Source organism: Trachymyrmex cornetzi, unplaced genomic scaffold, assembly GCF_001594075.2.
Source record: "Trachymyrmex cornetzi isolate Tcor2-1 unplaced genomic scaffold, Tcor1.1 scaffold23, whole genome shotgun sequence".
NCBI classification, from domain to species: Eukaryota; Metazoa; Arthropoda; class Insecta; order Hymenoptera; family Formicidae; genus Trachymyrmex; species Trachymyrmex cornetzi.
This window is the reverse complement of record NW_017296956.1, coordinates 4,371,461-4,385,673: the sequence shown is the minus strand read 5'-3', so window position 1 is coordinate 4,385,673 and position 14,213 is coordinate 4,371,461. Positions and strand designations below refer to the sequence as shown.

Below are 14,213 nucleotides of genomic sequence, written 5' to 3'. Positions count from 1 at the left end.
TTGCTCAAGTTTCAACTTGATACGAAAAGCTAAGGATCTGCAACTGATTGATCGTTACTAAATTTTCATGAAAAAGAGATTAACAGTTCCGTCACTGCAATTTCGCACAGCGATTCGAATGCAGCATCGAATAAAAAAAAAAACGTCGGAAAAGTCGGAAATAATATTATAAAATAAAAAATACTTGTCTTTTATTTAAAATGTACGTATAAACATCATTTGCGCATTTGAATTATTAATATACAGGAATATGCATAATGGTGAGAACACGTGAATGGATGTAAAAGCTTCTCCATAAGTAGTAAAAATGCCATGCGATGTAAAACATGATAAATCTCATACGTGCTTTCAGGGGAAACACGAATAATAAAGAGATACTCACGTAAAAAACAGCATCTGCTCGATGGCGCACCGCCACACATGACGACAGTTCGTTGCTGTGGGACATTTGAATCCGACGAGATGCTTTTTCTGAAAATTGCAAATACGAAGACGCTCGAAAAATGTCCTATCTTGACGTTATACGTATTATGTGAGCAAATATTTGCATTTTTGCAAAATAAAGCCAACAAAAAATAGATTATCTTTGCACTTCGAACAAGATGAATAAATAAAAAAAAAAAAACCGAGTAGATTAATACTGTATCTTATTTCAATGATCGATGATGATATTCTTTAACGATTGCACGATGACAATCACTTATTGTTTGAGAATATTGCAACGTCACGTTGCGTACAATCACAAAATATAGAATAAAGTGAATATTATTGATGCGAAGTACACGATCCGCCATGTCTTTCGTGGCCGAAATTTCCAATTTGAAAATGAGACCGATATCCTGTGAAAATGTATAGTTTCAAAATGACAAAGACAGCTGTTTTATTTCTAGTTTTATTATTCAAGGAGAAATAATGGGAAGGCAAGGGGTTTCGTGAGATAAGAAAGATTTATTATTCGCAGGGGGCGACGTGGGTCACGAGATACGCATCTCCTAAAAGCATCTGTATTATTCCATATTTTGATAAACGCAAATCATATAAACACGTATAGAAATCATTTAAGATTGTTTTTTAAGATGATTTTTTCTTCGACGTGTTTTTCTGACTTTTTTTTCTATATTAGTTGTAATAGTTAAGTACTTGTATTAAAATCGCTCTCTAACTCACCTTTGTCCTCACGTCCTGCACGAGTCCAGCAGAGAGAAACAATAGGATTACTTAACTTACAATCACGTAGTATCTGACGTCACATGCACATACTGCACGCATACGTTGCACGCGAGCGAGTCATGCACGAATGAGAGCGCGCATTTTCACGTGCGATTATTGTAACATAGTAGTATACGTAGTGTTCGTAATTAGAAATTGTCGAGATAAAACAAGGTTTTCCAAGGGCTTAAAGGTCCAAACTGCATAACACGATACGAAAAACGATTAAATAATTCCGACCTCTTAAAGATCTCTTAATACGACAAAGACCTTGTTACCGTCGTGTGTTTAAAAGTCGGCAGGAAGAGACCTCTATCAAAGGGAAATTTCTTTCGGCTAAATTTATGACTAAAATGCTGAGAAAATCGCAATGTAATTACAATTTTCATAGTCAGAAAAGTCGTCTCATACAATATAATAGTATAGAGCAATTTTTTGAAAACAAAATCTTCAAATTCTTTGGAATGGAATCTCACTCTTTAGAAATTCCACTTCGAAAGAATTTACAGTGCAGATAATTTTTTTTATTATAATGTTTTAATAAGAGCAAATTGTAAAATTCGGCTCTGTACAAGCTTTCATAGCTTTATGAAAGAAGAAATCAAAAAGATATTGTGGCAAAATATTTCTTCTACGAGGCAAACTATGGTAGAGTACAGATGTGTATCCGCATCGCGAATGAGATGCAGATAAGTCGTCCGCACTCCTGCCGATTCTAACATTCATACGAGCACTACAAATTGTACGAATTTTATAACCAAATAACGACTCAATATTAAAAACTTCATTTACATTTGACTTCATGCAACGCATCGCGCGATACATCTAGGCTGATAAAGCTTGCGTCTTATTAGATGTTATTCCCACGTTTGTATTTTCCATATAATGTGTGTTAAATACGATTCAATTTCAGCAATTAAAAACGATATTACAAAGTTCTTTTATATAAAATAGTATTAAAATGAAAATTTATGTGGAAAATTTTAATTATCTAGATGTAGAATATTCCGCCGCGTCTATTCGTCGTTTTTGTCCGGTAGAGCGTAGTATCCAGTCAACAACAAATATGCTTACCTCGTTTATCGTCACATGCACAATAAACATCTTTCCTTCGAAATTGATCTTTTGAACTTCCGACCAGCGGAAATGCTGAATTTTTCGTGAGTCTTGGAATGTTAGGATCCCACAGTGGTTAATGCCTAAATGAAGCTGCGTGCCCTTGTCGGGATCCTGTAAATGTAACACGAATGTATTTATCAGAAAATAAAATCGCAACGTGGCCGGAAACGCAATGCAACGTTCGTATGGATAATGCGAGAGAGAATTTCAGAAAAATTTCCATTTAGTTAATGCATTCGCTATCGAAGGATGATTCTGAAATTCAATGGTTACGTCACTTTTTATTTACATCGGAAATTGTCATTGAATTTTTATCGATAGCGTAGGGAAAACAATTTGCATATACATGTAATTACCGTTCCAGATAAAACTAATTACATGGAAAACTGTTTTATTAAAACGAACGACAATTATATTTGTAATTATTATTCGCTCTCTGTCTATTTCTTCAATGAGTTTTTTCTTTCTACGATTTATTCAATGCCTCATTGTCGACCTTTTCCGATAAGAACATCGTACGTCGTGACGGCCAATGAGATGAACGTTTAGCGCGTGAAACAGATACTTTGCAGACGAGTGTGCAGGTATCTTTTTTCGAGTATAAGTGAGAACTATGTCTCATAGTCACGATGTCGCGCCATAAAAATGGCATTTTCCCTTAAACGGAAGACAGTCGCAACAGTGGATCGCGATTACTTCTTCAGCGAAAATGTCGCCATGCAGGCAGGAAGTAAAAAACCAATAAACGACAGGTGCTACCACGTCATCAAGTACTCGCCTTTCGCGACGAGAGTGCAATGAATGCATCGTGATGAATAATAGCGGGTTGTTTTTCCTCGCGAACGATACGAAACACGAAATTGTTAGTTTGCTGTTGAGTCGCATATATATCGCAATTTATTTGTCAGCGAGAGGATTCCGGCAAAGATAACGACAATGGTTTCAATGGGCGTATCGATCGACCGAGACATTAATTCAACAATAGAGTACGTTGCATTAGCAATATTGAAAATGTGTGTGTCGCTGATAGAGTTAATATTAAAAAGCATTTTATCCCTTAAAATTATCGCTTAGGAGATAGATTATTTCATCACTTGGAATAAGTTTTTAAGAATGTTCTTACATCTTGTAAAATAAATGGAAATAATGCAAGACCTTATATAATATACTTACATAATACATTTCCTAGTGATAACTTCTCTACTTCTGAAATGTTCACATAGTAAAAATATTTTGTGTTGAGTTTTTAATATATTCGAATGTTAATTGAACATAATGAGATTATGTTATTTAAATATTTTGTGTCAAATTGATATTCAATATTTCAGTGTAAAAATAACACAATTTATAAGTAAGTTCATAAATAACATAAAAATATTGTGTTTTGAAACGTAAATTCTAAGATAAATAAATGAAATACGTGTTAATTTAATATATCGTAAATGTTAATTTTACTTAAAAAAATGTTTTCACATTTTGGTTATAAATTATATCAGTATTACTTTCTTGTGTTAATTTTTTTATTTTATATTTATGTGTACTAACATGTTCATTTTGTGTTAAATTAACACAAAAATTTGAATGGACCGTTTGGGGAACACGTAAAATATGTTCAATTTAACATAAATTTTCCAATTGCGCTTTTCTTGATTCGTATATTGATTCGTACAAGTTAGGAGGCTAAGTGTATACGGATGGTATATATCACGGTAACAATCGGATAAAGATGTTTCAACGAACGAATCCTCAATCGGTTGTAGACAGCGTATAATAGATGCGCTCTTGAGGAAATCCTGCGGAAGACTTGCTCTTCGTTTGAATATCAATAAACGTTGCTTCATATTCTGTGATATTGGCAGAGACGTCAATAGCAGCTAAAATCGGTTATCTTTGAAAACGTTTTCTAGCTTGCAAAATTGTTCCGCCATGAAAAATCAAATCCGGGCGATTCGGAATTATTGTAAATTAAATTGCGAACTAAATGGTGGACGAGTAAATGGAAATCTGTATTTAGTATCCCATGTAACGTACGCGTTAGCTTACATTAATAATATTTGTATTGAAATTTGTAATATGTGCTCTCAAGTTATACATCACGTTTTACAGTTATACACATACACGATGATAACGCAGTGACATTCAAGATATTTCGTTGTCACATCGCAATAACGGAAATGTAACTATAGATTCAGACACGTTTGAACATTTTAAAGCAGCGGAATATCGTGGCGAAATAAAAAAAGTCGCCAATTTATGAAACAAGCATACAAAGCGCGATCGTTCTCGCGCGAGGAAGATAAACCGGTTATAAACTCTTATCGACATAGGCAAGATATACGACTTTAAACGCAACACCTATACGGCCGTGTTCGAATTTATTAATCTGCATTCATCGATCTCAAAACTTGCGCTGAAGCGTTATTCTTGCACCCGGATTGCAATCTGCATTTTTGATAAGAATAGAATAAAATGAAACAATTGAGTGAAAGCTTCTTTTTGATCTTGGAACAATGAAATGATTTGTATAATAATAATCAAAGTAATTGCAAAAGAAATATTATATGTAATTTAAAGTGTCAAATTTCCCGAGCAAGAAAAGTCATCGAAAACGTAATTGTATCCTGTTAATAACGCTGAATATAATTTGAGATAAATTGCTGATTAGCAAATTTCTAATAGCGGCTTTTACATTGGCTTATAAAATTTCAGATCAATCTCTGATTGATCACAAATAATGTCATTACTTTGAACGACTGTACTTGATGAAATTGGTTCATCTGGTCTTCTTATATCACGATTACAACAATAAATCAATGACCGGCCTTAAATTTTCAAACAAAGTAACCAGACAGGCGCCACTCGTAAAGAATCGCGTAAGAAGCAACGTTCATTGGTGCGTCAAAGGACAACAGTATATCGCTAACGGATTGAAACATATTGCCGGAAATAAAGAAGGGCGTCATTAGCATCACGAAAGGAAACGACCATGAGAGCTCACTCGAGTTGGTCACGCTATCAACCCGTTAGCAACTTTCAAGTTTGTTACCTCGACTGTGTTGTCGTCCACATTGTTGATCACGACTACTTCGACTACTATTGAGTCAACATTCTACCCATTTTGGGATCTTTCTTTGATAAAAGTTCAAATACCAAGTTTCCAGGTTCTGTTAGTGATAACGGTGATATTCGTAAACGAGTAAGTTGAAACAAAAGCGAGACAAAGAACAAATTTCTGAATTGAAAATACTTTGATATTATATTGACTCGATGTTTTAAGGAGCGTGCAAAAATAACGAAAATTACCTTGACCGGATGTGGATCGACCGCGTACGTGTCCAATTGCGAGGCTATCCTAAGGAAGTAGTTTTCCGCCTGTTCCGGAGTGAACCCCTTCAACTGAGTCTGATGTAGGTCCATCGCCTTATCCTCGATCGTCGGTGTCTGCGTCTTCAGTAATTTGTGCTCGGAGATATAGTTCCCTTCGTGAATCTCGGGATCGTAATCTCCCAGTTCACCTGAGAATTCCGGAAAAGAAAGGCCGTCCCGTATGTATCAATTGCGCGTTTCTTCTCATTCTTTATTTCACGCATAAATATTCTATACACAGAATTTATTCGTTTTATTAATAAGAAAATACGTCAAGTTGAAGATGATCATAAATTGTACATAAAAAGAACGACTTGGCTGAAATATTTAAAAATTTAGTTAGATATAGATCTGAAAATAGTTTGATTGGACTATCAAAATGCTGCAAATAATTTTGACAATATAACAACTAGTTTAGAGCATTCTATATTATTTTGATGGCCCAACAAAATTATTTTCAGATCTGTAGTTAGTTACATTTTTAGATGCTTCAGCAAAATTTTCCTTTCCGTGTAGATTTCTAAAATTTAGAAAAACCTTTTTTGCATCTAGTTCCTATAAGAAAGAGATACTTGATGAGAGTAATTATTGAGTACACTTTGAGATCGCATGGCAGATAGTTAGAAAAATAACGAGCGCTCATCGCGGCTATTACTCAAATTGCAACAGGGCGTGCACGACTGGATATAAATCGTCCGCAATTGAGAAATGAACGCTGCATGAACCGGATGTCAAAGACAAATGATGGGAAAGCAAACAAATCTTCTCGAAATATCAAACTAATCCGCGGCAGTTCCTATCTTCTTTAATTGACGAGACCGTACGTCCTCTGTAAAAGAAGGCATTTATTTTGCGAAGAACGTGCGAGGAATCTGCACATGACAAAAACCGCCTACTTTAGCGAATAGGGGAAACGCATACCGATTGCGTTCCGCTACGAGGAACGTACAAGAACAACTATTGCCAAGGTCAGCAAAAAGATCCAACGGAAAGCGAATAGTTTTTATAGCTGCGACCACGATTCACTGGAAGGTGAACGGTCTAAGAATTGATGGTCGACGACCGAAGTTTTAATACAAAGAGTCACGATCGGCTACGGTGGAAAGTGACGGGTCATTGATTGCTCTCTTACGTACTTCTCAATAACGAGATCGTAAGACAAATAAAAGATTGATTCCGCATTTATACCTATAAAAGGACACCGACTCTGAAAGGTTTCTTTTTAGACTAACTTCGATCGCAATCTGAGATTCCGTAAATAAACAGTTGCATTTCTCGCTAAATCACAAGGAACTAAATTTAACGGGGTTTGCATGTACGAATATGTATTAAAGGTTCCATCGATTACAATTTTAAGACTGATAACGCGACTTGACATTAATTAATCTGGTAGCAAAATTGATTAATCTGTATTTGAACAGCTCCCATTATTCATCTATCGACTTTACTTCGTAACACGCTTAATCGCATTTCACGAGAGACGTTGACAGATTCGAGATATTAACTGACAATTTTTTTTGGATGAACTTCAGAGAAAATAAACGCAATCGTATATTTTACGGAAATGGTGTTGCGCGATCGATGGGCGACGATCAATGGGAGGGGTGGATGATACATGATGACTGTGATAGGTCACTGGAAAGGAAATCCTGAATTATGGGATTCCCGAAGTCGAGATAAAGGAATAAATTGACCGAATGGACACATGAAATGGAGAGAAGCTGAAACTGCAGAAACTATGTGACTGCAAACGTCATGATCGTTCATTGTTCACGAATCCGATATTAGATAAAATCATACCAATCATTATAACCATATCGTTCGTTTATAATCGCCAGTTTATAATTATTTGATTCGACTACTTTCCAAGAAAAAATGAATTTTCACTAAATAAACATAATTTCATAATAAATATTTTTGATTAACAGAAAATAAGATTGAAAGGCATAAAACACGATTTTAAATAAAAAATGATAGACAATTATATGAGAGAAGTAAAGTATAAGGGAAATAAAGGTCTTTTTTTTTCGTTTATAAAGTCTAAAGCATCCTTGCAGCGTAAAGCTTAAGATCCGGGCGATGAGTTATTCTTGCACTTCATTGCCTTTTCTGTCATTAAGACACGACATTATGATATAAAATTCGAAAATAAAAAATCAACGAAGGATGACCAAAAGAACAAACTTACTTTGCACGATGCAAGCCACTAGCAGCGCTGCCTCGCCGGGGCTGCAACACAAACGTCCGTAAAGCAGGTCCCTTTTGAGCTGCTGGTACACTTGATACCTAGTGATCTCCTCCTTTAGACGCAGAGGATCAGGCGGATAGAATTTCACACGAAAGCACAGCAAAATCTCGTGCATGTCTGAAACATAAAAGGTTGGATATGTTTCAGCCAACCAGCATCTTCACGACTTGTGTACTTTTGTCGTGCAAGATAAACACTCGCAACTGACATTCGGTAAACTTTTCAATATAATTCCGCGCTTGATATTTAAAATATATCTTGGCAAATTCATTGAATTTAACATAAGTATGCTAAATTTATATTTATTTTTTTCCTTCCGCACAAAATCATCATAAGTATACAACCGTATATTATAGTCTATGTAAGTATAGTAACAGTATGAATATTTAATTAATAATATAACTACACATAGTCGCACTAGAAAGAATCTGGTTGAATTAATTGCAATTCTATTTAAGAATTGACAAATCAGAATTTTTTCTGAGTAAACTTATTAAATTCTTGTTGAAGTTGAGATGGTCAGAATTCTGATTGGTATGATATCATTTATCCATTTTCAACCAGAAATTTTTCTTAGTGCTTAAATTACTTATAAGTTAACAGTATAAATATTGCTCGTATCTCTGTATTTTATAACATGGTAGTCATATTCCAAAAATCCTGCATTATTTATGTTTTGTAATATTCCTATTCATACTGCAAAATTCGTTACTTGTTAAATCTCCTTCGTTACACACATACATATACATATATCATTGTATATTTATTACAAACAACGCAATAATCGGACTAAATGCAATCCAATATAATTTTGCAATGCGAATTTTGAAATAATTTAACAGAGCGTTATGTATATCGATCTTCTCAATAACTAGTCTTTTAATAGAGCGATATGTATATCGACCTTCTTCCTCTTCTCAGAACAACAATCGACACACGCAATATCAAAGGAAATAGCATTTACTAGTATATCCTACGAGTATAAAAACACTTCAACGAAGACAGAGATGAAAGCGGACAATAGCGATAGTAGCAAACTAATGGCTTCACATGTGGGAATGCAATGTTTGTAAGTTCACATGTTTTATGAGTGTGTATATATATTTTCTATGTATGTATTTACTTCTTCAATTGTTTTCTATGTTACACGACACGTAAAATTATAAATAGAATTCTGTTTTCCGAATTTGATCACGAATTATAGATCACCTAAAGTGAGCTTAAAGAGTGAAATCCCACTCTTAAAAATTAAGAATTGAGCTCACACATTTTATGATTATTTTGCCATATACGTATAGGTATTTCGTAGAGGAACGTTTGAACGTTGCGCGCAAAACCACGTAGATATTTATTTTATAGAAATAAGAGAAACAGCTGGCGCAAAGATACACTTACGAACGCATCGCCGATGCAAATCGAGCTCTATACTCGCGATAACATAACGTTGCCGCCTCCATAATACGAGGTCGTGATCCCATTCGATATGGTATCATTACAGCTCGTTGCCTTCAACAGATATAAAATACTCGCGAGCTGTCTCTAGCGTTGACCTTCCGCAAAACATATGGAATGTCAATCAAACAGATTATTATGTTTAATCAGTTTCGATCTTGCGTCAAGTGCTTTATATTATAAATACAATTAAATACAAATGCATTTATAATGTAAATCTATCATACATTAATTCTGTCAACTCTACGAGCATTAAGATCAACAGGTACGCGACAAAAACGCTCATTCGTGATCCAGAAATATTTCTTACCGTTAATTCAAAGCCAACCCTTCGAATTTACTTAATTCCGGCTCGAAGAGGAAATCTCCGCAACTCCTGTCGCGCACCCTCAGCGAGCGCAAGAGTATTTGTTTTTCATTTTGCTTCCACTATGCGACATCCAACTCTCTAAAATCTTTAGAGTGGAATTTAATTCTAAAGCCCACTTTAGGCGATCCATAATTCATGACTAAATTCAAGACAGAATTTTATTTATAATTTTGCGTATCGTGTAACATAGAAAACATTTAACTGTTGAATGCCGGGGTCACCAGCGACTGGTATTCAGTTTGTCAGTAGCGCCGTGGAAGCCACCGGTATATGATATCAAGATTAATAGAAACACATAATTCGAATAAAAGTCAATATTTCTAAATTTTTTAATATTGCCATCATTATTACAATAGTGTGAAGAAATTAATACAGTATAGAACATGTTGGCGCCTTGGGTAAGTAATGTAATCTGTAATATCGCAGTGCGGCATTCAACGTGTTAAAGAAATAACATATACACATATAGAAAAAATATATATCAGTGTATATTTTCTATGTATGTATTTTACTTCTTCAAATGTTTTCTATGTTGCACGACAGACAAAATTATAAATATAATTCTGTTTCGAATTTGATCGTGAATTAAAGATCATCTAAAGTGAGCTTAGAGAGTGAAATCTCACTTTTAAAAATTAATAATTGAGCCACGTTTTTAGGTTAACACTGATTCAATTGTCACTCTTTAGAATTAGATTCCATTCCAAGGATTTTAGAGAGAATTTATTTATTTAAACGGATTGCATGATTGCTGGGGGCCGGATTTGATAAGAAAAAAAAATATCTTAACCCTTTTGGACAGGTCTGCTTTGAAGTCCGTTCAAGTTTACGAGAATAGGCCAGCGGGTCGCGACTGCTTGAAACTTTCATGTGACATCGACCGACGTAATCGGACGCGGGAGGGAAAAGTCGTACCTCGACGATCGACCCTACCTCGGTCACAGCTGTTCCGCTGATACCTGCGTTCTCTACGCGGCAACGTCATTATGGCCGATCGACTATAAGTAACGCTTTTGTGACAGTATAGAATTTCCGTGGCAGAATGGGATTGCTTCCGAACATAATAAGACGTTTGCTCGGCGCCGATTTGTGTGTTTCGGATTACAGTCATATCCGTTGCGTATAGTTAATGGCCTCGTGTTACGCCATGTTACGAATGAGATGGTTGTTGCAATTTGAGCGCACCTTCGCGGGAGAATGCTTGGTATGCACCTCTTCGAAAATAGAATAGAATGAATAGAGAGATACACATAGGTTCTCCATTTTCATTTTCTGGCTAACTTAAAGCTTAAAAACAATATAAAATCAGAGGCATTGAACCACTACGCCAGTTATCGTCAGCGGAAAAGATGTATTTTATAAAATTTATTACAAGACGTTTCGGTCTAAATTAGACCATTTTCAGTTAACATTCATAAAAAAACTAAGTAGAATTAAACAAAAATTGGTATGACGATAGAGTTTTCTACAAGTCAAAGTAGTTATTAGAATTATACAAGTTTTGTTAATACAATGATTCGTTCTTTCTTAATTTAACAATTATTCTTCAATAACAATTTTCTTTCGTATGTCAGTAAGTATTCAATTACAGAAAAATCCATCCAATTACTTGAAAAATTTATCCTACAATTCAAGAATTGTAGGAAAGCTAGTCTATATTATTAAAAACAACGCAAAAAAGGTTAGTAACATACTAACATTCTAAATGCAAATTCAAGTCAACAAAAAATAAATTAGTATTGGAAAAAAGAATGCAGTTACGAAATAGGCGATCGAATAAAAATAATGAATAATATATAAATTTTAATCGTTTTATTAAAATCGTTTAAAGTGAGCGAATTTTGAACTTATTTCATTATAAACGTCAGATATAATATTAAAAAAGTATAACAATTATCTGGAATAGGAGCAGTTTAAGGAAATTGTGAGCAAATTTCAAAATTCCAGACTTTTTCACATTTTCCCTTGACTTTTCCCGGTTTTCCCGGTTTTCCAGGTCTGTGGCAACCTTGTAAAGTCTCTGTAGGTTAAAAATCTGCATAGTACGTCTACATACGAAAAGTTTATTAAATTCTGAGTAATACCAACCTTTCACTTGCTTGATTGCCGTTTTCGCTAGGTCCAGCCAATGCTGCAAAATAAGAAATAATCGAATATATAATATATATACATATAACATAAACAAGCTGATAAATACATAAGATGATCGCAATACCGTTGCGAATGTTTACTAAAAATTCTCATATATATTTAAATATTTATATTTGTAACATAAATTTAAGATACTTTAAGTGATATTTTGTTTTCTGACCGCTTTTTCTCCGACGTAGCATGCTAATACTATCCAATTCGTGTGACTACCCCGCGCAAGAACGAGAAACAAAAAAATTACTATCGTAACAATCCACGCTCGCTCGTAAATATGACAAGATATTTACCAGAAATTACACCGAGGTCTGTTCTCATACTGTTTCAACGAGATTAGTAAAGATTGAAGTGACCATCACGTTGGTTTTTCTAACGCAAGTGCGTAAACTATATATTATATTGTCAGATTAGTTGCTTTTACAAAAGATAATTGTTGCAACTAACAAAGGGAGGTCACGATGTGTGGGTCACCGATTTTGATGCGCTTTGACACAGATCTTCTTCCTCGAAAATAAACAGACTCATGTCGAGCCGTTTGTCTAGATACTCCCTCGGTTTCGAAAGAATCGGGGTCAAAGGTGATGGCGTCGGATCCGTTTCGGACCAGCGGGGATCTATAAATCTTCAAAAACTAATTAATTTTTACTAATATATTTGAGAGTCGCAAACCTATACTTTTCGAATTATTAACGATTATACGTTTGCGTGATATTAAATGCGAATTTATTTAATTCTTCAGTATATACAATTTAGAAAATACACAGGAATATCACTATATATATTTAGGAAATACATTTATATATTTTATTGTATATTAAAATACATAAGTCTTGTTTTAATAATTACAAATAAAATGTAATGTAATGTATTTAATATTTTCAATAGAACTATTTACAATTAATGGAATTAACTGCTATACAAAATAATCTTGTTTTGTTTACAACATTTTGTTCAATTACATACACTTTTACATACGTTTGGGTGAAACTTATCATAGAAACATGTGAAGCACAATACCGTTTGGCACCATGCACAACATATGAAGAATATTTCACCGCATTCACATTTTTTCTGTAACTGTGACTGTGGGAAGCAAATTTAATTTACATTGCTAAAGACGCGCCTATCGGAAATTAATTTTGATGCATACCACGCGTACAGGAGCATATCCTGGAAAATCGGTGCAGATAGCTGATTATGAATCAAGGCGTGGATTTTAAATGTATCTGTTCGATCACGTAATTCCTTATTTCTACGAAAAGAATCTGAATTATTTTGAATTTTGGCTATGAAATTCTTTACTTGCCGAAAAAAGCATCCATCACACGGCTGGTAAAGGGGAGTACATTTTGGAGGTATTACTTTAATGGTACAAGTCGGTTGATTCTAATCGTTCACGAATGATAAGTCGTACTGCGTCATATCAGTTTGGCCCTTTGACCCCGATTTTTTCGAAACCGAGGGGGTATCTAGACAAACGGCTCGACGTGGGTCTGTTTATTTTCGAGGAAGAAGATCTCTGTCAAAGCGCATCAAAATCGGTGACTCACACATCGTGGTCTCCCCTTGCAAGCCGTTATATTAATGGAGATTTACGCGATGAGTTTTAGGAATCTATAATATATCAGATCAAGGATCAGTTGCACCAAGTAATTTCAGACCACTTCAAACTACTCAGTAGATTCATACAAGAGGATAAATGGAGCAAATAGATCTACGATTCATCGTATATCTCTTTAAGCGTTACAATAGCCACCTTTAAAAAACGAATAGATAGATCTCTGCAGGTGCCGCTTAGGGTAGTAACAATCGATATGACGTACGATACAATTTATTATTTTCGGAGGATTTATAGGTGACACGTATCTCTTTCGGGGTTCATTGTCGCTTATCGAAAGTGTAAACTTTAAAAATTGTCGCACTGCGCAAACATGATGAAAGAATGTTTACAATTCTTATTAAAAAATTTCCGCCCGTATGGCATGAATTGAATTGCGAAACAAGAGAACGGCGGGAGCGGAGAATAGCTTGAGGATAGGGTGCGGCACGTTAATTTTTAAAGACAGCGATGGAACGTTTGCGGATGTCCGGACGGACAATATTGATTTCACCAGGCCTTAACGGGAAGATCAGAACTCGGCGGGATGCTGTTTTACACCGAGATTGCGAGGTCTCCGCTAAAAAACGAGAAATAAAAATAATTCCGTGAAAATTATGTAGAGTCTCGCGTATATTTTCTTGAGTTTATTCCATTTTAAAGACTATATATATATATATATATATATATATATATATATATAT

General features: G+C 34.8%; 1 protein-coding gene across 4 annotated transcripts in view; it reads right to left on the bottom strand.

Annotated features, from left to right (window-relative positions):
* The window catches only part of Frmd5 (FERM domain containing), a 33,965-nt gene that overhangs the window by 7,221 nt on the left and 12,531 nt on the right, over nucleotides 1-14,213 (bottom strand). For 2 of the 4 annotated variants that reach the window (XM_018506843.1, XM_018506846.1), the window contains exons 3-8: nucleotides 11,853-11,895; nucleotides 7,883-8,059; nucleotides 5,632-5,843; nucleotides 2,284-2,439; nucleotides 1,168-1,182; nucleotides 383-471 (exon numbers count right to left, since the gene is read on the bottom strand). In XM_018506843.1, the coding sequence (XP_018362345.1) occupies nucleotides 383-471; nucleotides 1,168-1,182; nucleotides 2,284-2,439; nucleotides 5,632-5,843; nucleotides 7,883-8,059; nucleotides 11,853-11,895 (692 nt within the window). Of the gene's footprint in view, nucleotides 1-382; nucleotides 472-1,167; nucleotides 1,183-2,283; nucleotides 2,440-5,631; nucleotides 5,844-7,882; nucleotides 8,060-9,207; nucleotides 9,277-11,852; nucleotides 11,896-14,213 lie in introns of those variants that run through there. The other 2 variants (XM_018506845.1, XM_018506844.1) reach the window with 2 other exon arrangements.